At 39.3% G+C, this 24,252-nt stretch overlaps 4 protein-coding genes and 1 pseudogene across 4 annotated transcripts; all 5 read right to left on the bottom strand.

The window, feature by feature from the left end:
- Positions 1-177: 177 nt before the first annotated feature.
- On the bottom strand, positions 178-5,800 carry LOC126803819 (cytochrome P450 704C1-like). The gene is made up of 11 exons (XM_050531549.1): positions 5,474-5,800; positions 5,190-5,276; positions 4,450-4,774; positions 4,143-4,348; positions 3,937-4,065; positions 2,371-2,624; positions 1,690-1,905; positions 1,302-1,592; positions 889-1,209; positions 509-712; positions 178-384 (listed from the first exon to the last, which is right to left on the bottom strand). Exons 5-11 carry the CDS (start codon positions 4,049-4,051, stop codon positions 178-180), a joined length of 1,608 nt encoding a protein of 535 aa, XP_050387506.1. The 5' UTR covers positions 4,052-4,065; positions 4,143-4,348; positions 4,450-4,774; positions 5,190-5,276; positions 5,474-5,800.
- Positions 5,591-7,123, bottom strand: LOC126803817 (pentatricopeptide repeat-containing protein At5g66520-like; annotated as a pseudogene).
- An 850-nt stretch (positions 7,124-7,973) lies between these two features.
- LOC126804130 (cytochrome P450 704C1-like) lies at positions 7,974-10,064 on the bottom strand. The gene is made up of 6 exons (XM_050531907.1): positions 9,771-10,064; positions 9,383-9,598; positions 8,967-9,269; positions 8,535-8,855; positions 8,244-8,447; positions 7,974-8,156 (listed from the first exon to the last, which is right to left on the bottom strand). Exons 1-6 carry the CDS (start codon positions 10,062-10,064, stop codon positions 7,974-7,976), a joined length of 1,521 nt encoding a protein of 506 aa, XP_050387864.1.
- A 1,773-nt stretch (positions 10,065-11,837) lies between these two features.
- On the bottom strand, positions 11,838-14,837 carry LOC126804136 (uncharacterized). The gene is made up of 3 exons (XM_050531912.1): positions 13,813-14,837; positions 13,557-13,705; positions 11,838-12,193 (listed from the first exon to the last, which is right to left on the bottom strand). Exons 1-3 carry the CDS (start codon positions 14,731-14,733, stop codon positions 11,941-11,943), a joined length of 1,323 nt encoding a protein of 440 aa, XP_050387869.1. The 5' UTR covers positions 14,734-14,837; the 3' UTR covers positions 11,838-11,940.
- A 4,416-nt stretch (positions 14,838-19,253) lies between these two features.
- On the bottom strand, positions 19,254-23,817 carry LOC126804114 (DEAD-box ATP-dependent RNA helicase 7). The gene is made up of 15 exons (XM_050531890.1): positions 23,268-23,817; positions 23,047-23,181; positions 22,814-22,954; positions 22,609-22,720; positions 22,342-22,412; positions 22,045-22,199; positions 21,820-21,931; positions 21,173-21,274; positions 21,041-21,101; positions 20,790-20,958; positions 20,616-20,712; positions 20,384-20,478; positions 19,958-20,091; positions 19,563-19,797; positions 19,254-19,450 (listed from the first exon to the last, which is right to left on the bottom strand). The coding sequence occupies exons 1-14, from the start codon at positions 23,760-23,762 to the stop codon at positions 19,598-19,600; spliced, it is 2,079 nt and encodes a 692-aa protein (XP_050387847.1). The 5' UTR covers positions 23,763-23,817; the 3' UTR covers positions 19,254-19,450; positions 19,563-19,597.
- Between the last annotated feature and the right edge of the window lie 435 nt (positions 23,818-24,252).

Below are 24,252 nucleotides of genomic sequence, written 5' to 3'. Positions count from 1 at the left end.
GAATAAGTGATTAACATGTTTTATTGTGGTGAAGAACAGCACATTATAATGCATTGATTATAACGGTAGATCGATGCATTACAAGGTAATTAGCACTCTGAGGAGTTTATGTGGAGTTCAGGAAAATAAGTACAAACAAGATATATAAGTGCAAGTGTGCAGTGAAAGATGTTACAACTAAACGCAATAAGATCCTTCAAGCTCCAATCTTGGAGAGGCAAGCACGTAAAGTCCCCCTTCAATATGGAGATTGATCATGGTCTTGTAATTGACCCCAGTTTTCTTTTCACTTAGCTTGAATATGTAGTTCCCTAAAAGCACAGCAGAAAAGATCTTCATCTCCCTATAAGCAAATTCTTTTCCTAAACAAATCCTGGGACCAGCCTGTGTAAACAGAATTATTGTCATGTTTTAAGTAGAATTTTATCGAGCAAATTACAAAAAAAAAGGTGCTGTTTTTTGTGTTTCAGATTGAAATCTGAGTAATATCAATATATACTACATTTACCTGAAAGACTGTGAATTTGAAAGGGCTTTCTGGCTGGAAAATGCCATATTCATCGAGCCATCTCTCTGGCCGAAACTCTTCTGCATCATCACCCCATAGAAACTTCATCCTGCCCATGGCATAAGGTTGGTACGCCACCATATCCCCTTTCTTTACACTGAATCCATCTGGCCAGGTATCATCAGAAAAACAGACCTTTGCATTCTATGAAATGAAAGCATCACACAAACTCGTTACAGAATGATATAAGCAATTCAAACTAAGAAAATGCAGGAATGATTTTTTTTTTTCAATTTTTCTTAATTCTTATTATCAGCTTAGCGTGTAGAATAATGCATGTACATTGATTCAATTAATATTTTTTCTAATTTACTTGATACCACTGGAACTGCAGGGTAGAGTCTGAGAGTCTCAGTCAAAGCTGCATGAAGATATTGCATTTTGTCGAGGACTTCTTCAGTAAGGCTGGCAGCAAAGTCATCCACACTTGAATTACCTTTCAGATTGGTTGCTTCTCTAACCTCCTGCGCAATCTTTTCTTGTATACGAGGATACTTGCTGAGCATATAAAAAAGCCAAGAAAGAGCAGTAGCCACAGTGTCTTTCCCGGCAATAATAAAATTAACCCCCATGTCTTTAATATACTTTGGATCGGTATCTTTCATTTCCAAAAGCCTTGAAACAAAGTCTCTTTTCTTTAGCTGCATTCATCAATCGACAGTGTGTTACTAATAAAATGCTAAATTAACTCAGCCTAAACAAACAGATCGATGGGATATAGGAGGTAACTCACTGGTAGCCTTTCATCCGACTTATGGACTGCATCCATTTTGATTTTTATTAATTTATACATGAATTGATCTATGACTTTGATATGATTTTTTAGCACTGCTTCAGAACCAATGTTGAAGAACCGCTTGATCTTCCAGAAGAAATCAACATAACGATATAGAATAAGTTCGTTTACTTCATTAAAGACATAGGAAAACCGGACACCTTCTTCATTTGTTCCACTCATGGTGTCTAGGTTGATACCAAGAAGAATTCTGACGATTGAGTCTAGGAATGACTTCATAAACAAATCCTGCCAACAAAATCAAACATTAGTATATTGTTAAACTAAATGAAACATGACAATGCGCGCTCTGGGATAATAATTAACTGATGCATCACAGACGTACTTGGATTTCTATTGCTTGGTCGCAGCTTACAGCTTTAGAAATTATTTCAGCAAGTTTTACTGCATTGGTTTTGAAGATTTGCAGGCTGAAGTCTCTCATTATTTTTGTTGAGAATTCGTAGCTTGATAACTTCCTCTGATGTTGCCAACTTTCCCCATCCACAGTGAAAATACTATCCCCTGCAATATCCGACAAAATGTCGTGGTGGTACAAGCCCTGCAGATCGAGGAGGGTAAAAGTGTATATATGACCGTGATTCTATAACTTGAAAGGCACTTACACAATTATATATAAGATCGCTTTAGAGCTAACCAGTTAGATTCATAATACCCACGCCATTAGCTAGACTAATGCGTTATATTTGAATTGGCTAGCTGTTGAGAAACTTTATTTATAAGTTCAAAAGATATAATTGGTTCAAAAGTATATTCTAGATCCTTTAAAAAAAAGTATATACTAGATTAGTATCCTCTCAGAAAACTGTGTCTAATTAGACTAGTATCCTTTTAGAACAACAATTGACTTATACCTTACTTGCTAGCTCAAGCAAACTCCTGTAGTTGTTGACAGTATATATAACAGTACATAAACTCACTAGCTAGCTGTTGTTCTCTAACTTTTACATATTTTGGACATACAATATATTCAAGCTAGATTCCTTCAGAATAAAATACGACATACCTTGCCGTAATTTGCAAAGTTTGCTTTGAGCATGTATTCAACATTTGCAGGATCTGAGGTGTAAACCTCACTTCTGAAAATGCCAAGCAACCTGTAAGTTCTGTATTTGCATGCAAGCTCAGTCATGTAATCGTGCAGCCGAGGGAAGTTGATCAGTTGGTTTAAGACAGTTCCGGCAATAGGATGGGATCTCTTTCTCTTCTCACATAATCTTCCAGCATGAGGTCTAAACATAAAGATGGCTAACAGAATTGCTGCTAAACATGCAGATATAAGATGTAAGGAAATAGAAAGGAAATCCATGACGCTTATGAACTAATATTGAATACTATGAGCATATATAGATAGGAGTGGGCTCCTCTGAAGTTAGTAACCATGAATAAATTAGGTAAATTTCGATCATAAAATTCAGAGCCATGCAAAAACTTCAACGGCTCTAAGCCTCTAACCTAACCGGAGTTGCAAATAATGAGGTAAGGATAAGTGAACTGTGAGAGAGAAAAAAAGCTCGTCAGATATTGAAATAGCAAGCAATGCATTCATTTTGAAGCCCATTGGACTTGCTTTTTGCAGGAAAAAAAAAACAATGCCTTAAATTTCTCAGGACCGGCAATGCCTGCTTGAGAAGTTAATTCTCGTCTTGCACCCCTTTAAAATTGGGCATGACGTACGTCCTTCGCAGGTTGGTTAATTATGCTCAGAATTTCTGGGTAGATCTCATATAATTGACTTAATTTCTTATGAACTATGGTTATCTCTTTTGATCTCTTCTCATACAATCTTCTTGCATGTGGTCTAACCATAAATATAATTCATAAGAAACTTAAAATTTCTGCTAAACTTATAGATCGATGTAGGATATATGCATATATGCTACAACTTCCATCTCTTACTGGTCGCAACTCGCAAAGTTTAGGATACAAAGCAATAACAACCAGCCAACCAGGACGGTGGATTATTATGAAAACAGTACCCCAGTAGAGCCAACTAGCCAAGACTGGCAAGCCCTAATAATAATGAAAGCCAAGTGCAACTTTCTGTTCAAGATTGTACCGACAACCAGATATGATCAAGTTGGAGGAGGCCATTTAAGATCCCCATCATATGGAGAGTGATCAATGTTCTGTAATTAACCACGTACATTTCATCACTCGGATTGGATATATAGTTGTATACCCAACGGGGACAGACGACACTTTTTCATGATTTTCATCTGCCTATAAACAACTTCCTTTACTATATTAACTCTTTAACCCCACCTACTTAATCACAACTCACAAGTCTCTTTCTACACTGCCATAACTTTTCTCCATAGAAATAACATGTCTCTTCTTTGTGGTTCCAAAAGTTTGCCCTTACTGTCATTGGGACATGGCTTTGCTTAAAGGGATGCATAGTTATAATTTAAGCTAAAGAAATTTAGCCTAAGGAGGCGAAAGAAGTCGAAGAACAGATTTACAGTAATTGGAATATGTTGCAAATGACTTGCATGATTGTAAGAAACCTCAATTTTATTGTTACAAGAGGGAATCCAGACAACATACACTAAACAGACTAACAACACACCTGAAGTGGCCAATACATGAAAGGTGCTTAGGGAAAGGGCATAAGCATATAACTGCCTAGAAGCACAGCAGCAAAGATCTTCATATACATATAAGCATGTTCCTGTCCTGGACATATTCTTGGACCAGCCTGAGGTCACAAAATATTTATCATAAGTAATTCTAAAGCTTAAAGGTTATTAACTAGTTAACTCCTTGGATTTTTACCTGGAAGGCGGTGAATTTGAAAGGGCTTTCATCTTGGAATTGGCCTTTTCGGTCGAGCCATCTTTCTGGCCGAAACTCTTATGCATCATCACCCCATAGAAATTTCATCCTGCCCATGGCGAAAGGTTGGTATGTTACTACATCTCCTTTTCTAAAAACTAAATCCATCTGGCCAAGTATCATCGGAAAAACACATTTTTCACATCCTATGAATGACAACAACACAAACAAACTTGTTAAGATGCAAAATAAGTAATTCAAATCCAGAATTGGGAGGAATTGTAACTTCGCATGTATGAATTACTACCATTGGAACTGCAGGATAGAGTCTGACTGTTTCAGTCAAGGCCGCATGGAGATACTGCATTCTCTTAAGGGCTTCATCAGTAAGGCTGCTGCAAGCTCATCAACACTTGAATAGTCTTTCAGATTTACTACTTCTCTAACTTCCCGTGCAATTTTTTCTTGTATATGGAGATGCTTGCACATCATACAAAAAAAACCCATGAAGGAGTGACAGCCAGTGAGTCTTTTCCAGCAACCATAAAGCTGAGGACCATGTCTCTTAAGTACTTTGGATCAGTCTCATCCAACTCCAGAATTCTTGAAACAAAGTCTCTTTTCATTATTGACTGCCATTCATCCCAAGTGTATTAGTATCATAAATACCAAAATTTTAACCAAATTCCCTGTCCTAGATAAATCTTGGACCTACCTATATATGTAACCACATAACCACTTCAACACATTTTGGCCAGTGTCTCAACTTTTTCTGTAACTTAGGAGGCTGAGAATATGAAAATGATTTCAAGTTGGAATATTACTTATGTGGGTCCATATATCTGGCCAAGTTTGTTCTGCATCATCATCTCATAGATTATTTCAAGCTTCCCATGGCATAAAGTTGCCACCATATCCCCTTTGTTGACATTATAACCATATGGCCAGGTATCATCAGAAAACAAAAGTTTCACATCCTAATACCTATTCAAATTCAGAGAATCCCAATGCATGGTTGAGTGAAAGGTTTGTTTCCGATAAAATTACCTGGTAAAATTTTCAGAGAATGAAAACTTCCTGACCGACTGGCGGACACTGCTTGTGGTAGTTAAATCGATATTTCCAGTTGGCTACCTATAAAAATAAGATGAAAATAATGATAAGGGCCTGAATATTATAGCGTAGTTCAAGAATTTCTTCCCCAGTAAGAGAGTTAATTCCATAAGCCTGCTTGAACAAACAGGAAAATGGTGCATATTTTCTCGAAGAAAAAAATATCTACATGGTCTAAATATATGCTGAAATAGGAAAACAAGAAAGAGAATAGGCACCTCAATAGGAAATCTGCACACAGCTGACTTTCATGATTTTTCATTACTGTGATGTCACAACTGGCCTTCATGATTCTCATTACTCTGATTTACGAAAGCCCATTCCTTTCAATCTAACTAGGCCTCATTATTCAGCTGACTCAAGACCCACAATACTTCGTATCAAGGGACCCTCTCACTGAGAATTCAAAAACTACTCCATCGAGTTCAATGATGCTACAACCTGCGACTTCCTTTATTATCCCTCTTTCTTTCATTAGTGATTTAATTGTTTTCACATCATTAAATCTACCAGCTTTGGCTTATATATCGCACAAGTTGACATAAAATGCATGGTTGAGAGGTTCCATTTCAATTAAACGATGGGTGGCCATTTCTCCTACTCCTATCTCAACCTGTCCATGTATTTGACAGCCTCCAAGCAATGCACCCCATACAAATACATCTGGCTTCATTGGCATGCTTCTTATCAACCCTTCCGCCTCTTCAATCAGCCCCGCTCGGCTAAGTATATCCACCAAGCATGCATAATGATAAACCTGTGGCTCGATCAAGTAAACACGTCTCATCACATCAAAACACCAACGACCTTTCTCCACTAAACCAGAATGAGCACAAGCTGACAACAACCCAACAAACGTCACATGATTCACCTCAATCCCATCAGCTTCCATCTTCTCAAAAAGACCAAACGCCTCGTTACCAAACCCATGGAGAGCCAACACCGAAATCATAGCAGTCCACGCCAACGTATTTTTCTGCGGCATTTTCATAAACACCTCATAAGCCTTCTCCACACACCCACATTTACCATACATATCAACCAGAGCTGTCCCAATAACCACATCACTCTCCACCCCACTCCTCTTCAAGTACCCATGCACCCATGTCCCATGACAACTGCGCCGAGATGAGCACAAGCTGCAAGGACACTAGAAATCGTAACCTTACTCGGCTTCACACCCCCGGCAACCTGCATTTCATGAAAAAAACTCCAATGCCTCCTTGGCCCGACCGCCTTGAACACACCCAGTTATAATCGAATTCCAACTAAAAAGACACTCCTCTCTTTCATCTCCCTAAATACCCCAATCGCCTCATCAAGATCACCACGCCTCAAGTACCCCTTAATCATCGAGTTCCACGACACCACATCTCTCTCAGGCATTTCATCGAACACCGTCCGTGCACAAATGAAAGACCCCAAAACAGAGTACAAGCTCATCAACGAGTTCTGAACAAACACATCCTCTCCAAACCCAAACTTCACCGCCTGACAATGAACGCTCCGGCCGTTCCCGCCGTCGAGCCTCGCCGTGCATTCCTTCACAAGGAAAGGAAGAGTGAGGCAATTGGGCCTAAACCCATCACCAACCATCTGCTTATACAACAGCAGAGACCGAAACGACGCCGGTTCGTCGACGGCAGTGGTCGTTTTGGAGGCGTATGCTGATCATGATGTTGTAGAGATAAAGATTTCGGGCTTTTTATGACCCGGAAAACTGCTGTGGCGTGGGTTTGAGAACCCGACCCGGATAGAGAGCAGAAGAATAGGAGACGGGTGGTGAGAAATGATTGGTCAAGTTGGAGTAGAAATGGGGACGTTATGATTTGGGTGTGGATTAGTTTGAGCTCTCTCATGTTCTTGCATTGTTCGAGTTTGTGTCAGTGTGTTTCTAAGACTCGACATTTTTTGACAGAGGGCTTCAAATTTGGGTGCGAGAATAAACTAGTCATCAACGCACCTTATGAGTATGAATAACCTCACATATTTAACCTCACATATTTTTTTATGTTCTTATTTTGCTATTTACATTTCTATTATTTAATTATTAAACAGAATTTTAGATTAGCATATAGTCAAATGATATATACTTAACTTTACATGCTATTTGGTTGATAAAATGAGTTTGGGTTATAAGAGTATAGATTACCCTAACATTTTAAAAAGTATATACAGTACAAGAACATATTAACAAGCAAGCTTTCCTGACTGAATTAGGAAACTACTTGCACAAAGAGCTGCAAAGTCATAGGGAGATTCACTTTTGATCCCAGTGGAGGACTATGGCTGATGAGTGGTATAAGAGAGTATAATGAATTTGTGCTTAGCTTCACTGCTCCTCCTCTGGTGAAAAATTTGAATTGCATGGCATGATGGCCAATGTCTCTTATTGTTAGTCCTGGAAGGCTCTAGTCTAGCTGAACGTACTCTGTTTAAGGGTTGTCTCAATGCTCCTTCTGCTGAAGACCAGATACATTTCTTTGGCTTCAAATGTGCAAAAACTAATATAGACAAGGGGAGAATGATGCGTATATTAATTTGGTGATATGATGGAGAAAGCTCATCCACCCCAAGTTGGTGACCACAATTTTTAAGTGTCAAAGACTCACAAATATACATGATATTGAAGAGGCTAGACTCTGCTCCAGTGATTAACATCAATATCGGCAAATGAACGATATTAAAATATGAAGTATAACTTTCTTGAATGCATGCTCAAACTCTTGGAAAGGCATGAACATGAAGGCCTCTACTGATATGGAGCGTGACCATTGTCTTGTATTTCACCACCTTTTTCTCGTCACTGAGCTTGAAAATGTACTTGTTTAAAAGCGCAGCAGATAATATCTTCATTTGGAGATAACTATAATCCCTTCCGAGACAAGTTCTTGGACCGGCCTGCATATAACAATATCATCAGTATATCTAATAACTAAGCTACCTTATCAAGCATATATTAGCTTGAATTAATTCTTCATGCATTACATTGAAGGCTATGAATTTGAAAGGGCTTTCTTCTTGGAAATTGCCATTTTCGTCGAACCATCTTTCTGGTCGAAACTCTTCGGCATCATCACCCCATATATACCTCATCCGGCCCATTGAGTAAAGTTGGTATACTACCAGTTCTCCTTTTTTGACACTAAATCCATCTGGCCATGTATCATTAGAGAAGCAAACCCTCACATCCTATAACCAAACAAGTAACAAATACCTGTCAATTAACTTAACAAAGGAGTAATACAAAATGGTGTTTATCCAAGATGTTTAAGTTACCATTGGAACTGTCGGATAGAGTCTGAGTGTCTCATTCAAAGCAGCATGAAGATATTGCATTTTGCTTAGGGCTTCTTCAGTAAGGTTGGCTACAACTTCATCATCGCTTGATGTATTATTCAGACCTGTTGCTTCTCTAACTTCATCTGCAACCTTTTTTTGTATATGAGGATATTTACACATCATATAAAAAAACCATGAAAGAGCAGAAGCAGTTGTGTCTTTGCCGGCAAGAATAAAACTCAGGACCATGTCTCTTAAGTACTTTAGATCAGTCTCTTTAGCTTCCAAAAGTTTGGAGATGAAGTCTCTTCTCTTTAACTGTGATTTAACCTCAGTATATAAGTGGCATACATTGAATCAACCATACTATGACTATTCAATTTATAATAGAAAGGAATAACAAGGAATAACAAGGAATAATTAACTCACAGGTTGCCCATCATCTTGTTCTGATTTATGGAGTGTTTCAATCTTTCTGTTGATTAAATTGTATATAAAGGTATCCATCACCTTTACATTTTTCTTTATCACCGCTTCCGTACCAATGTTGAAGATCCGTTTGATCCTCCAGAAAATATCAACAAGACGATAAAGGGTAACGCCATTTGCATCATCAAAAGCATCACCAAATTGGGTACCTTCTTCTTCATTGTTTGTTCCAGACATGGTATCTAGATCGATACCAATTAGAAACGAGACGATTGAATCCAAGGTTGATTTCATAAACAAATCCTTCCAACAGAACGAACATCAGTTAATTGATCTACTTTCAAGAAGCCAGAAAATACAACGTAAAGTGCATGCATTTATGTAGTATGTATATTTTGAAGACATTGCAAACTCACTTGTATCTCTATTGATTTGTCGCACGATGCAGCTTCATGAATTATGCCACTAAGTTTTATTGCAGTGGTTTTGAGGATGTCACTGCTGAAGTCCCTAAGTACTTTTGTTGAGAATTGAGAACTTGATGCCTTCCTCTGATGCCGCCACTTTTCCCCATCCACGCCAAAGATCCCATCGCCGATAATATCTGTTAGAAGGTTGTATACGTACGATCCCTAAAGAAATTCATTGGATTAATTAAACCAAATATGAACGAATCTAGCAAATTTTTAGGTTAAATGTATCAAATTGGTACTAACTTGTCGCCACATAGAGTTGAGGCGCCAAATTTGACAAGCAAAATGAATCATCATAGGTAACAATGTAACATATATACATGGTACATACCTTGCCATAGTTTCCAAAGTTTGTTTTGAGTATGTGTTCAACATTTGCAGGATCTGATGTGTACACCCCATATTTGAAATTGAAGAAGTCAAGTATCCTGTACGTTTTGTGTTTGCATGCAAGTTCAGTGTGGTAATGGTGCAACGTGCGGCGGTTGGCTAGTTGGTGTAAGACGGTTCCGGCAACCGGTGGGTATCTCTTGTTCTTCTCCGGCCAGAAAATCAATGCTAGAAGAATTACTACTGCCAAACTTATCAGTATGGGAGCAGGTAAAGCATTGAGAAAATAATCCATTACTTACACACTTGTGGAATGATTTTTTTTTTCTTTTCTCGAATGAAAGTTATGGAAGAATATGATATTGAAGATTGAAGGATCGCTGCTGAAGTTAGAACGAGGACAGTAATGTATATATGATCGATCAAATGGGACTTATAGACTGCATGGGAAGAATTAAGAATACTCATCAGCTGCCATTGTACCAACTTATCAGGAAAAAAAAAAAGCGTTCCAGGCTCCACTCCGGAAGGATGAGTGAAGTGAACATTTGTAAATCGATCAAGGCGGATCGGAATCCAACAACAGAGTCACGAATTATCGTCTAAGGTAAATATATTGATTAACAGATATAATTCCTCTGATATATTCATGACATGGTGCATCCTGGGAGCGTTGATCGATAAGATGGTACAAGACAGTTATTACGTATTCCAACTACGTACAGGCTAGGGGAGGTTTGTTGTTGAACGTAGGCATACCTGTGCTAAAAGGAAAGCAAATTAAGGAACGCAGGTCCAGTATCCATTGCCACAAAAAAGGAGGGACATGCATGGAAATAGAATTAGGGTACTTCGGAAAGAGCTTGCAAAATTGTATTAACATGTCAGTGAACCTGTTGCACCTAGAAATTTAAATTCAAGAGTCGATTCACTACTCCATTAAACCTGAGGATCAGCACAAAGATATTAAACTATTTTTTCACGTTGTTGCTAGAAATGAAGGGAGATTGAGTAAAAACTAAGCTAAACCGAAGGAAATCGTTCATTTATGGAAGAGTGGAAGACAAATTGCATATTAACATCGAGTCTGTGACGTCTAACCCGACTCATTGAATGAGTCGGGTCATCTGTAACATCTGATCTTTGTTTGTTACTTTGTTTTTATGTTAGTGTCTTAGAGAATTCGATTTCATATCGAAGTTCAAGAGATTCTTTCCATGCCACTGCCAACAATGTCTACAGTATATATACATTATGTTTGAAAGATAGCTAACGAAAAACACATATATTAGTATACAGGATATACTCATACGATTATATTCCTAGTTAAATAATTAATTACACTAACTACTAACGTAGAGAAGACTTCAAGAGTAAAATTAACGCAAGACCGATAATTTCCTAAATTGCACGCACGCCACAACAAAGAAGGGAAATTTAGGTTTCCTGGAGGCCAGAGAAGGTTGATAAAATCTGGAGATGGGCTTCGTAGTTACAGACTTACAGGTTCGGTACAATGCTCGATGTGAAAATCTGAAACTTACTGAGAGCCAGCTTTTGCTATTCTGCAGTATACCATGATGAACAAGACCTTTGGCTTCTGCTTTGGAAGAACAAGAATCATTTTGTCTTTCAATCCTTCCCCAGTGAGTTCTCTTGTTGTGCAAGAAAAGATACTAAGGGTTACGTGGATTTTTGTTGTAGTGCACCGCCAACAATACTCTCAGTGAACAAAAGAGATCTACTGGACATTGGTAGTTAAGGTTTTGTAAAAAGCAACACTATACTACTAGCACTAATAAAAACGTTGTTGCAATCCTGTTGTTTGTTTGGGTCTTTTGACCCCCTTCTATCAAAAAAAAAAAACGTTGCTACAACCCAATTTTGGAGTTGAACAACGAGGGTCTTTCCCCCTATTATCAGAAACAGAAAATTTTGTATTGATGTCATGCTAGTATGTTTTGTGGACATAAGGTATGTGCACATGAACATGAGAACATCCTTTAGGTCCCCTACTATCTTAGAATCTGGAGGTTCAATATACTCTTTATTTTTACACAAATTGCCACTTGTTCAGTGTCTATCTATTCATTTCGTATTTGTCATATTCCTAATACACAATCATGAATAAATAAATAAGTTTGACGAAAATAAAAACGAATAGAATTGACCTAAAGAAACCCTTCAGCCCCTCGTCCTGCTCTTGCGTCGCGATATATAGCTAGTGCCTCTTCCATGATGTGAGCTCGAGCCAGCAATTCAGCTCTCTTATTCCCGGATGGATGAGTAGCAAGATAATCCATCATAGCAGAATTTGCACCAGAGATTTTGCCCAACTTTGCGTACACAGTCGGAGCCACTCTTGGATCATAACCAGCAGAAGCAATCAACAACAGCCCAATGTGATCCGCTTCCAATTCCATCCTACTCAAAATAAAAGAGGGCAAGAATGTGAATGTCCAAAACATTAGTTCGACAATATATAAAAATGTCCAAAAGCATCATAAAACCACAATAATAAACACATCCACGCTGGCATGAAGAATTATCAGGATAGTAAAAATCTTGATGATCAACAGTCAGTTCAATAACATCAAACCCTATAAGGTATCTATAGGACCACCCTAAACAGCATCAGGTTTCAAAGTCCAATGAGGAGGGAACAGAGCATCAAAAAATCAAAAGAGGATCTAGATCACCAATCAGTAATAACTCAAACAAGCCAAGTATGTCACATATATCAGCAGGAGTTGCAACTTTGACTGCAATTCCTCTACATCTGAGATCAGAAATTCTAACGGAAAGAATAGGCTGGAATACTTTGACTCCTAACCAAAAGGGCGTAAGCAATCCAGCAAAGCATTTATCCTCTCAGAGTCTCCGTAGACCAGACAGAACAAGTTGAACAATGTAAAACAGTGTAGACAGTAGGTCAAATTCCAAAAAAAACAGTAAGAAAAGGTTAAGAGATTCTTCGAGTGCATTCACCGCGAGTCTCAGAAGTGGAACAACTCGACATATTTGATCACTAGCAATCTAATAGCATACCACTGTGTCAAATAGTAACAAATGTATTTCCTGACCATCAGTGGGATTTTGTAAATTCAATTGGTTATACATCCTAATTAACTAACTAACCATATATACAGCAATGATTCGTGCTAAACTGCTACAAGACTAATATCAATATACTATTTGAAATAATTGAGAACGAAATCTGAAGTTATAGAAAATTGTTTTTCGCAGTAAGCAGGCAAATTCTATCATCTTTTGTTCTTTGCTATGGAAGCATTAGTGACCAGAAGCTATAAAATAGCACGCTACTATACTCAGTTCTGTGACTGATTGGACAGGCCAAGGGTCTTTAAACAACTACACTTCCATTTTCTAACACCTGCTTGAAACCCATGGCCATGGGTCTTTGACTAGTTATACTAGTTGATTCAGAAGGCTACATTTTAATTTTATGCTGACCATATTCTGAGACAAAATCATTCCATTGCTCAAAACAGTGCAGGAAACAGAATATAGAGAATTGTTTGCTGAAAGTTGATAAATTCCACAAGCTTTCAGAAAATTTTAGCGATTTTTTATCACTGTTCCAACCTCTGCACACTTTTAAGTCCTGGTCCTAATATAATGATCCAAAATCCTTATTACAAAAATAACAACCCATATGCAACCAGCCCAAGGCATTCATTATCATATCAGAACAAACCAACAGTCAGAAGAGTCATAAAGTGCATAATCCTCTATCATAAGCAAATGACAATAAGCAGTAATGTACCTTCGGGAAAAAGGAAGCTTCAACAAAAGATTGGATAATGGGTTGACAACATCAGGTGAAATGAGCTGATACAGAATCAGTGACAGGATTCCAAACCACAGGTTCTTTGTGATGCCTTCTGCAGAGTGTCGAGCCACAGCATGCCCAACCTAATTTCCAATCACAACAAAAAACAAAACAGCTGTTATATATCCAATCCCCAACACATAACTAACACCTACACAATCACAAAATTAAACAATGTAACTCATCACACCTCATGGCCAATGATCGTAGCAATCTCGGCATCACTCCTAAAATGCTTGAGCAGCCCTGTAAACACCACAATCTTCCCACCGGGCAAGCAAACCGCATTGACAATCGGCTGATCCACCACCAAAACCTCCCAATTCAAATCAACCAAATGCGAAGTGGCGTCCTTAGCACCACTCTCCTGACCCTTCTTCCTACAACTCTCAATCCACTTATCATCAAGTATCTCATCCTCCCTCGACCACTTCCCCTCCACCTTCCCCTCCTCCCCCTCCATCAACATCTGCATTGCCTCACTCCCCTTCCCCTCGAACTTCGGGTCAAACTCCTCTGATGCATAACCAATGTCACTCCACCCCTTATCATGCCTCAACCCTCTCTTCAATGCATCAATAATCTCATTACTAATCATCCTAACCCTCACGCTTTCCGGATGAATCGCAGGCAGAATCTTCCCCTTGAAACCAGCTTTCATCTCCTCAAACTGCTTCTCTCCCAACTGTCTCTCCATATTTGACGACAGAATCACAAAATGCCTGCGCTTAGTATAAGGCACAGTCTCTATGCTCCCAAAGTACACAGTTATAAACACCCCACCACCCACTACTATAGTTACCAACGCTCTCCTAGGGTCTTTGAACCAGTCGGCCCACCGGTGCGGGCCCCTCCGCCGGAAATGCTGCACTTGGCGGCGGTCGACGTGGTAATATCTCTTGGCGAGAAGTGGGTTGATTTGGATTCGGGGAATTGGGTTGTGTGAGATGGAATGAGGGGGGGAGAACCCAGGAAGCTTAGGTGGGTTTGAGGGCAAAGATGGAGGCTTTGTGGAGAAGAGTCTGGAGATGGGGTCTGGTTTGGTTAGAGTTGTTGATGTGAAGCCGCGGAAGGCGTCGACGGCGAGCTTGGCTCGTCTGTAGTTGGCCATGATTGGGACAGAAGGTCTCGAGTTTCTGTAATTTTTTAAGGTTTGGAAGACGAGAATGAGATTCTTTGGGTTTAACTGGTTTAAAGAGTTTAGAGATCTCGAGAATCTGTGTGGGAACAACTAGAAAGAAGGAGCTGCAGGACATTGGGTGAAACACTGCGTTTTTAATTTTTTGTTGTTCACTAAGGGCATAAATGTCCTTTGAGCAATGATACCCAACGAATTCGACCGTACTCAGCTCGAATTCGGCAACTTTTAACCTGAATCCGAAGTTTCCACGGCACAGTCATTTTACATCAGGAATGACAATGGGCATAGTAGGACCAGGAGATTAAAATACCATATCCATACATAATTTCATTTACGTCCACATACCCGTCTCAATCCCCGTTAGAAAGTAATGGGTATTCCCTGTCCTCATACCCGCTATTGTGGATCCATTTCTCATACCCGTTAATGATATTTTGTTATATTATATTAAAACTTATATGAAGTATAGAAAAAACGTAAAAATCTAAAATGAAAACTAAATATCATGATGAAATTAGTTCTTTTTTTACATTAATCCAACTTAAACCACTACAAGTCCAATTCAAAACAAAAGAATAACTATAAAAAAGTTTTTATTAATATTAATTACTTAATTAATATTAAAACATATATAATTTATATTTATTCTTATTGGGTGGGAATGGGAATGGGGATCAAAATATCATCCTCGCCCGTTACTCGATTCCATATTTTAAATATAGGAGATCTTCATACCCGTTCCTCTTTTTTACCCATTACACAGCCTTATTGGGGTCGAATACCCATAAATACCCTACCTGATAGGTAATATTGTCATCCCTATTTTACACGCTTGAAGACACGTTAGATAAGTGCCAAATATTCCTGGAAAATCGCCGGAGAAGATAGAAGAGTTTTTTCAAATGACAATTTTACCCCGTGTGTTTTCTCATTTACCAACTGAAGAGTCTTGGGGCCTGGTAAAACACATTAAGCCTGAACACGGGTATGGTCGTATGGACGGTTAATTAGGCCTAAGCGAGCTATTGGGCAAGGTCAAAAGGTAGAGGATTTGACTTACTTTTGTACTAGTTTTAGGTAGTGAAACTGGGACAGTTTTAGGTAGTAAAACTTCTGAATCACTAATGACTAATGCGTCTACTCATAACATAAACGCAAGTACACCACCACGAGACCGGAAAAACAGTCATTCTGAAAATCTGACCGTAGAGTCCGAAGTTATCACTGGTGCTGGGTCTATCTTTAGGTAGACTACTTCGGTTGCTACTGATGATCTGCTGTGGTGTAGAGGATGGATATGGTTAAGAGGAAGGTCTACCTCTTACCTCACGATAGATAGTGCCTCTTCCATGATGTTATTTTTAGCAAGCATTTGTCTTCTCTTTTTCAGGGAAGTATGAGAACCAATATAATCACTTGAGCAGAATCCCCACCAGAGATTTTGCCATTGTTCTCGTACACAGTAAGGGCCGCTCTCTTATCCGGCAGAAGCCATTAATGTCAGCCCAATGTGATCCGCCTCCAATTCCATCCTAATCAAAACAGATACGAGCAAGAATGTGAAGTAAGAAAATAAGTCCAAGATGACAGTTACTTGAAACCAATGTGAAGAATGTTATGGGATTAGAATAGTCCACAACTTAATGTTTAAAATTCAAATCATTGCTTATATTACATATCATGCATCAAGAGGAAAAGAACAGTAGAGTTGTGACACAACTCTGTATAGTCATGCAACTGTTGTAACTTGAAGCAAATGTTTTTCCCAACAATCAGTAGGATTTTGTTTGTTAACTTGGTTATGCATCCTATTATCTAACTGCGTATCACTTATAGCAATGACTTCTTCAACTGCTTTGAGTATACGAGTAATATCAATATACTGTTGCAATGATTAAGCAGAAAACCTGAAGTTTTTCAAAAAGTGGTCTTCGCAGTTGCTAGAGAACCTATCATCTTTAATGTTGAGCAACCTGAAGTTTATATGCTGATGAAGCACTAGTGATCAAAAGCCTTAATATTGAGCAACTGGCTACTCTAGTTAGTTCTGTGATTGGAAGAGCCAAGGGTCATCGTAGGAAATCCATGGCAGTAATTCTTTGTATATATTCATTGTTCTATCCTTCCTAGTTAACTGCTACCTAGTATGTTGTCAGACATAATCCGTGTTCTGTTGCTCGGAACAATGCAGGAAATGTAAAACTATAGAAGTGTTTGGCCAACACTGTAAATAGGATCTCCTCAAGCTTTGAGAGCTCCTATGGATCTTCTGTCAGTGTCCTAAGTTTTAACCCTGAATTCTGTCAATGTACTAAGTTCTAAACCTTAATGACAATTTAAGTTCAAGTATACTGATCCAAAAGCCTCGCTCACTACAAAAATACAAGATGACATTTACATGCAAGTAATGCAAAGAGCCAAAAGCCATACAAGTTTATCTCGATCAGAACAAACAAAGACTAATAAGAGAGTCGCGCGATACATAATCCTTTCTCCGTAAGCAAATGATGAGGGGTAATCAATAACAACGTACCTTCGGAGAGAAGGCAAGATCATCAAGTAAGCAGAGAACACAGCTGCGGAATATGGGAGAACTCCAAAAGAAACAAACTGATAAAGAATCAGTTGAAACACAGCCTGGAATGGAACCGACATCATCTCTCTGAAGGTCTGAAAATGGTGTCTAGCCACAATACACGCAACCTAGCTAGCAATCACAAGAGAAAAAGTTTCAGAAACCATCAGCCTACTTGAAAACTGCCGTGTTAGCACTTGGGAAACAAAAACTAAACAATTACTCATCATACCTGACGAGTAATAAGCACAGATAGCTCTGCATCACTTCCTAAACTCTGGCTTAACCCTGTGAAGACAACAACCTTCCCGCTGGGCGAGCAAGCGATATGAGAGTAAGGGACATTCAGCACCATCCTAATTCAAAAGGATATATGCAAGAATGTGAATGTGAGATAAATCCAAGATGATAATTACTCGAAACAACGAGAAAACATAAGAGCAAGGTTCTAAACATATCAGGCGAACCTATAGAATCCTACTGGATCAGAATAATCAAAAGTATAATAATTACAATTCTCATCATTGTTCATATAACGTACAACAAACATATCAAGGCATATCTAGGACCACCTTCAGGTCTCAAGTGCATCAATGAAGAAGTAACCAATGTCTCATGAGTTGCAGAATAGTAAAATTGTGGAACAACCTAACAACTCTGTAAGTTTGATAAATATCATGCTATAGTTGTAAATTGTAACAAATGCATTTCCTGACGGTCAGAGAGATTTTGTAAGTTAACTTGGTCATACATTCTACAATCCAACTACAGATGATTCTTAGGGCACTCAAAATGGTGTCGAGCCACAATACTCCCAACCTAGCATGCAATGCAATCAAGAGACACAGTACAAGTTATAACCATCCCCAAAACAGAGAACAAGCTCAATTGTACTCAAATATACACCAATGTTAAAATGCTTGAACATATATATACCTGACGAGCAATTACCAAGGCTGTCTCGGCATCACTTTTAAAATGCTTGAACATCCTTGTGAAGACCACAACCTTCCCTCCGGGCACGCATCCAGCATCAAATAGAAGCTTATCCACCACCAAAACTTCCCAATTCAAACCAACCTAGTGCGAAACATCGGCATACTTGTTCAAGCCCCAGATTAACCCTCAAACTGTCCGGGTGTGTAGCAGGCAGAATCTTGCCTCTAAATTTTTAAGCTTTCGACGCCTCAGATTGCTTCTCTCCCACAAACCTCTCGAACTCGGACGATGTAAACACCAGCTTCCGGCGATTGGTGTAAGGCACAATCTGGAAAGTCCCATCTTTTGAGAGATAAGACCAAAACACCTTACTGCCAGCCCAGAGTGTGACGGGAGTGAACCAAAACCACTCAACCATTCCACAAACTGCAGATGATCCAGGCCAACGTGATAACATCTAAACTGCCGAGTCCTTTGTGGGATTGGGACATTATAATTTATAAGAAGGAGAAAACACAGGAAACTTGGCTGGTGGGTTAGAGGCCAAAGATGAAGGCGTGGTGAAGTAGCCTCTGGACATGGGTTCTGGTCTGGTAACCATCATTGATGAGAGGCTGCGCAAGGCATGGACTGCGAGCTTGGCTTGTCTGTAGTTCGCCATGGTCGAACACTCACCCCTTTGTTTTTTTAGTTGGGTTACGAAAGGTCGCTTCTTGAATTTGATTTGAGGTCAGTGAATACATACGAAGTGAAAGCACAAGCGTTTCAAAATAGCCATAACCGGACTATGAGTGACTTGCTGGCATTTGTATCCGTTGCCACAACTTGCTGCAGTCGTTTAGTATGATCAGTATTCAGATCACTAATGATTTCGATGCGAAAGCAGTTCATGATAGTGAACACATAGGATTAGTTCTTGGATTATATCCGATCCGAGATAACAAGAACACACTTTTCCCTCCAATTCCATCAAAAATTATGAATATCATTCAGATTTACTGCAGTAAAAAGTGATCATACATAAGAGAATGTGGGGAAACAGGAAAATCCCAGTCTTAGTAATAAAAAATACAAACACTACTAAACAACCAGAAACCAGTAACAAGTGAAATAGATATCATCAGGGTGGACAGAATATGCATCTGAACACAATAGTATGATGATCGTCGGGCTATTTTTCTTCATTGTCAGGTATGCTCCTTCCACTTCGAGTAATTGTTTTTCAGTAGTTAGCTTAGAACAAGTCACTTGACAACTTCAAGCAATTGTTTTTTAGTAGTTTGCTTAGAACAAGTTACTTGATGACTAAATGCTGCGTGATCACCATCTGTTGTGGCTGCCACGGCCTCTCCCACCGCCAAACCTATCATTTCTTCCACCACCCCTGCCTCCTCCTCCTCTTTGAGGAAACCTACTACCAAAACGGCTACCAAACCTAGTTCCACCCCTTGCTTCCTTTTCTTGTAAACTTGGCAAAGAGTCCAACACCTGTATGCTGATACCAGCTGCATTTTGTGAGCCTACACCCAAAGTACATGTATCAGGATTGAAAGTTAAAGCATAATTTCATTACACAAAACTGGCCGGTAAAACATAATTTCATTACACAAAACTGGCCGGTAAAACATAATTTCCACTCGCAGCAAATTAATTAGAGAAGAAACAAGGATTTAGTAGTACCATTAAGAAACGTATCCAAATCTTCAGCAGCTACATCGAACACTGCACCCCTCCCATCAGTTGTTAGTGCCATACCCTTCACCGACTCAACCTTATCCTCAGGCAAGAACCTCCTCAAGGCCGAATAAGCAAAACTGAGACAAAGTTGATCGAAGCAAGAGTTAAAGAGAGTTGATGCATGTAGATCACATATACTCAAAAAAGTACTCAAGGAAAGAGCCAATTAATATTTTAGTTCATATATCCCTTTATTTAACAAATGTGTCAATCAGGTCAATCGGGTCCTATTATTAGTAAGCTGTCCACATTTGACAGCTTAAAAACAAAGGCCGGCAGCATCGAGTACATATCCTTATAGAGGTACAATTCATGTTATTATGTTGAAGTCCTGAAAAGGAAAGTGAGCAAGAGTGACAAAATACTCACGATGCTGAGTAAATGGGCTTTCCGGCCTCAAGCAGTATGGTGACGTGGTTCTCCATAGAACTCAGAAGTGACCTCTTCTTCACATCAGTGTAGCCCTGCACACCATTGAATGAGGCAAAATTTAACCAACACTTTGAGACCAAAAATAAGTGGAAAAGGAAAAAAAAAAACAATGGCATCTATGTTCTATCATTAAAAGAAAACATGTGGTCAAGAATTTGAAAACACTTACAGCAATCTTTGCAAGAGCCTTGGACAGTAGATCTACTGCTGATATGCCTGAGGTGTTCAGAAGCTCCTCAGCAACATTCTTGAATGCAGGAATTACACTGCAAGTACAAAATGTATTTGTATTTGAACCAGATTGCAAACATAATGTAATAAGGATCACAGTCACTTATTATACCTATCAGAGACACTAGTGATCATTTCTACTGCATTAAGACCTGCTGCCTTGGCAACATCAATTGGCTGAGGTGCAGAAACATGCTCAAATTTTACCCCCGACTCTTTTTCGATCTTAGATATGTTTGACTTTCTTGGGTCATAAAGCATTACAGCAACTCCACTATTGCCTGAAAAATGGTAAAACATATAAGTACTCCCATAAAACATCACCAAGTAGATCAAAGGCTATATTTTTTTTCAAAGATTCACCTGCTCTCCCAGTGCGTCCAGAACGATGAATGTAGTCTTCTACATCACGTGGAGGTTCACACTACAGATAACAAACATTAAAGTAAGCAACTGGATACATTACACAGATCACAAATATGCAAAAACGCATACCTGAATAATTAACTGAACATCATTGATATCCAGTCCACGAGCTGCCACATTTGTGGCTACTAATGTAGAGAATTTGCCAGACCTGAAACCTGCAAGGGTAACCTGAAACGGCACAAAAGAGATGCGCACTTAGCAACATAAACACTGAAACTACTTATACTTGGAAATTCCACGAACTTGAGCAGGTAACACACGTGCATGTAACTCCTTAAAACACACACACACCCATATATATGACTACTTGGAACATCCAGAGTAGGCAGATGAGCAGCCCAACCCAAACAAACTATCTAAATTTTAAATTATGAGGTACTAGAAGAAATATATTTATATTTGAACTTTGTAATTTTGAGTTTTTCCGCTATCTCAGTGTAGGTGAAACAATTATCACCTTGAGAAAATAATCTAGCTTTTGAAAGAAAAAAACAAAATTGAAATGAGAACTTTGTAATTTTGAGTTTTTCCGCTATCTCAGTGTAGGTGAAACAATTATCACCTTGAGAAAATAATCTAGCTTTTGAAAGAAAGAAAGAAAAATTTGAAATGAGTCCAGCATGTGGCCCCCTTCTTAGGAAATTAAAACTTGGAAAATTAAAACAGAAAACTCTCCAATATATGGATATTGATAACAAAACAAAACAACATACCTCCCGTTGACCTTGTTGTATGTCACCATGCAAAGGTCTTGCTCCTTGCAACCTCTCAGAAAGTTCAGAAGCACAATCCTTTGTCTCGGTGAAGATAATAGTGCGACCTCCACTGAAAATAGTACACATTAAGGAAAACAATTCAAAAAAAAATATTATTAATAACAGCGAAGGTTTCACTAAAATAAGATGCTACAGGTGTTTGTTGACAGGGGAAAACCCAACCTGCTATAACAACTAATGATATCAGGAATAACGTCTACTCTAGCTGAACTAGAGCAGGGAAGAACAATATGCCTAACATTGATGCTGGCCTTCATCTTTTCATTACCAACCAGATCTGCAGTTTTCTTATCTGATTTAAGGAACCTTTTAGAAATCTGAAAAAGCAACATGACCTTTAATCAATATGTGTAAAACGGTGGTCATGACATAGGCAATTTATGTGTGCAACTTATTTCAGATATAGAACCTGAGCTTACATTAAAATCCAAATTTACAGAACTTGATTATCCTACTTACATTTTGCACCCAAGAGGGCAAGGTTGCGCTGAAGAGAAGTGTTTGAACTTTAGTTACATCTTTGACCTTGCCTGCAAAAGCACAGAAGTTGATGTGAATATGCAATTTTTATAAAACTAAGCAACGGAGAAATTATCAGACACAGGGACTGAAATACTTGGAATGTGTTTAAGCTACAAGCATAAAGTAAACTTCATAAAAATGAATAGAACACTAGCTTCTTTTTTTACATTGCTATAACAACATGTGTTAAGGGCAAAGTAGTACCAAGAATTTGTTCAACGTCATCAACAAAACCCATCCTCAACATTTCATCAGCTTCATCAAGCACCCGGAACTTCAAAATGCTCAAGTCTATGTTCCCCCTCTCAATATGATCCTACACCAAATTCACAAACTTTAATTCACAAAAATCCCAAAATTACACTGCAAAGTCAAAACAGGCTCAACGACAATAGATTAACTCTACTACCTTGATACGACCAGGTGTTCCCACAATGATATCAACCCCTCTCTTCAACTTATGTTCCTGAGCCGCGTACGGAGATCCACCATACACACAGCACGATGACAACCCCACGGCGCCGCCATAAAACTCGAAGTCCGCATAGACCTGATCAAACCACCCAAAAAAATCTCAATATCCATACACCAAAACACTCAGCCACAATGATCAAACACATTGTAAGCCACAGTAAAAACAACCTGCTTGGCGAGCTCCCTAGTGGGTAAAAGCACAATAACACTCGGCGCTCTGCCGTATCCGGTCCTCCTAACCCCCTCAGCAGAGCCGTTTGTCAACGACTCCAAAATCGGCAACACAAACGCCAGAGTTTTGCCCTAAAAACAACAATGCACATGATCAAAAACAACGAAACCGAATCGAATTCGTATAAAACAGCTAATTAAACACAGTTTTGGTATACCTGACCGGTGCGAGCCCGGCCGACGAGGTCCGACCCGTCCAAAATGGTGTCGAAGGTCATGGCCTGAATGGAAAACAACGCCTCGATCCCCTTCTCCTTCAGCTTAGCCCTCAACGGCGGCGAAATCCGGAACTTCATCACCGCGTTCGGATCGTCCACCTTCACCGCAGCCTTGACCACCACCTCTTCCTCCTCCGCCGCCGCCGCCGCATCGAGCTTGACCTTCTTGGATTTCTTCTTGCTCTTCTCCACCGCGCCGTTGGAATCGCCGTTGGGCTTGAGATTGACGGGGTCGCCGAGCTCGGAGCTGGTGTCGCTCCTGTCCTCTTCGTCCATATCAACAGCCTTCCGCTTCTTCAGCTTTGACTCCTTCTTAGAGGAGCTCTTACTAATCGGAGAGTCGGTTATGAGCTCCTCCTCCTTTTTCGACTTTCTCATCTTCTTCTCCTTCTTCGGAGCCTCCAGCACGTAATCGGAGACGTCAATCGAAGGCATGATGACCTCACTCTTAGGGCTGCGTGAGGAATGTGGCAGTGAGTTGCAAAAGCAGGAGAATGAAAGAGGGGTTCGGGAATTAGGGTTTAGGGGGGCTTATATGGGGCTCTCGGAGGGTTCTTGAGCCGTTGGATTTCCCTCCTGAAAAAATATCTAGTGCGGCCAGTGTGTAAGGACCGCTTAGGGTCAGAGGTTTGAAAGCGAACTAATATACGTGGCGGCGTCTTACTGGAGGTGGGAAAGTATGTGCTGCACGACGTCGTTTGGGTTCTTAGTTCTTACCATATTGAGCAAATTGAATACAAATCTTCATTTCATCCATTCTTCATTCATCTAGGAAGATCAAGAATAAAACTGTGTAAAGTATGCCGAATGTAAATATAAATTTATAGTATAATTAAATAATATAATTCATACTTCAAATATAACATAACAAGTCCGTACAACTTTATTTAAGTACGTAACTCTTTACAAGTCTTTGCTAGAAAGT

This window comes from Argentina anserina, chromosome 7 (assembly GCF_933775445.1).
Source record: "Argentina anserina chromosome 7, drPotAnse1.1, whole genome shotgun sequence".
NCBI lineage: Eukaryota > Viridiplantae > Streptophyta > Magnoliopsida > Rosales > Rosaceae > Argentina > Argentina anserina.
This window is presented reverse-complemented; position numbering and strand designations above follow the sequence as displayed.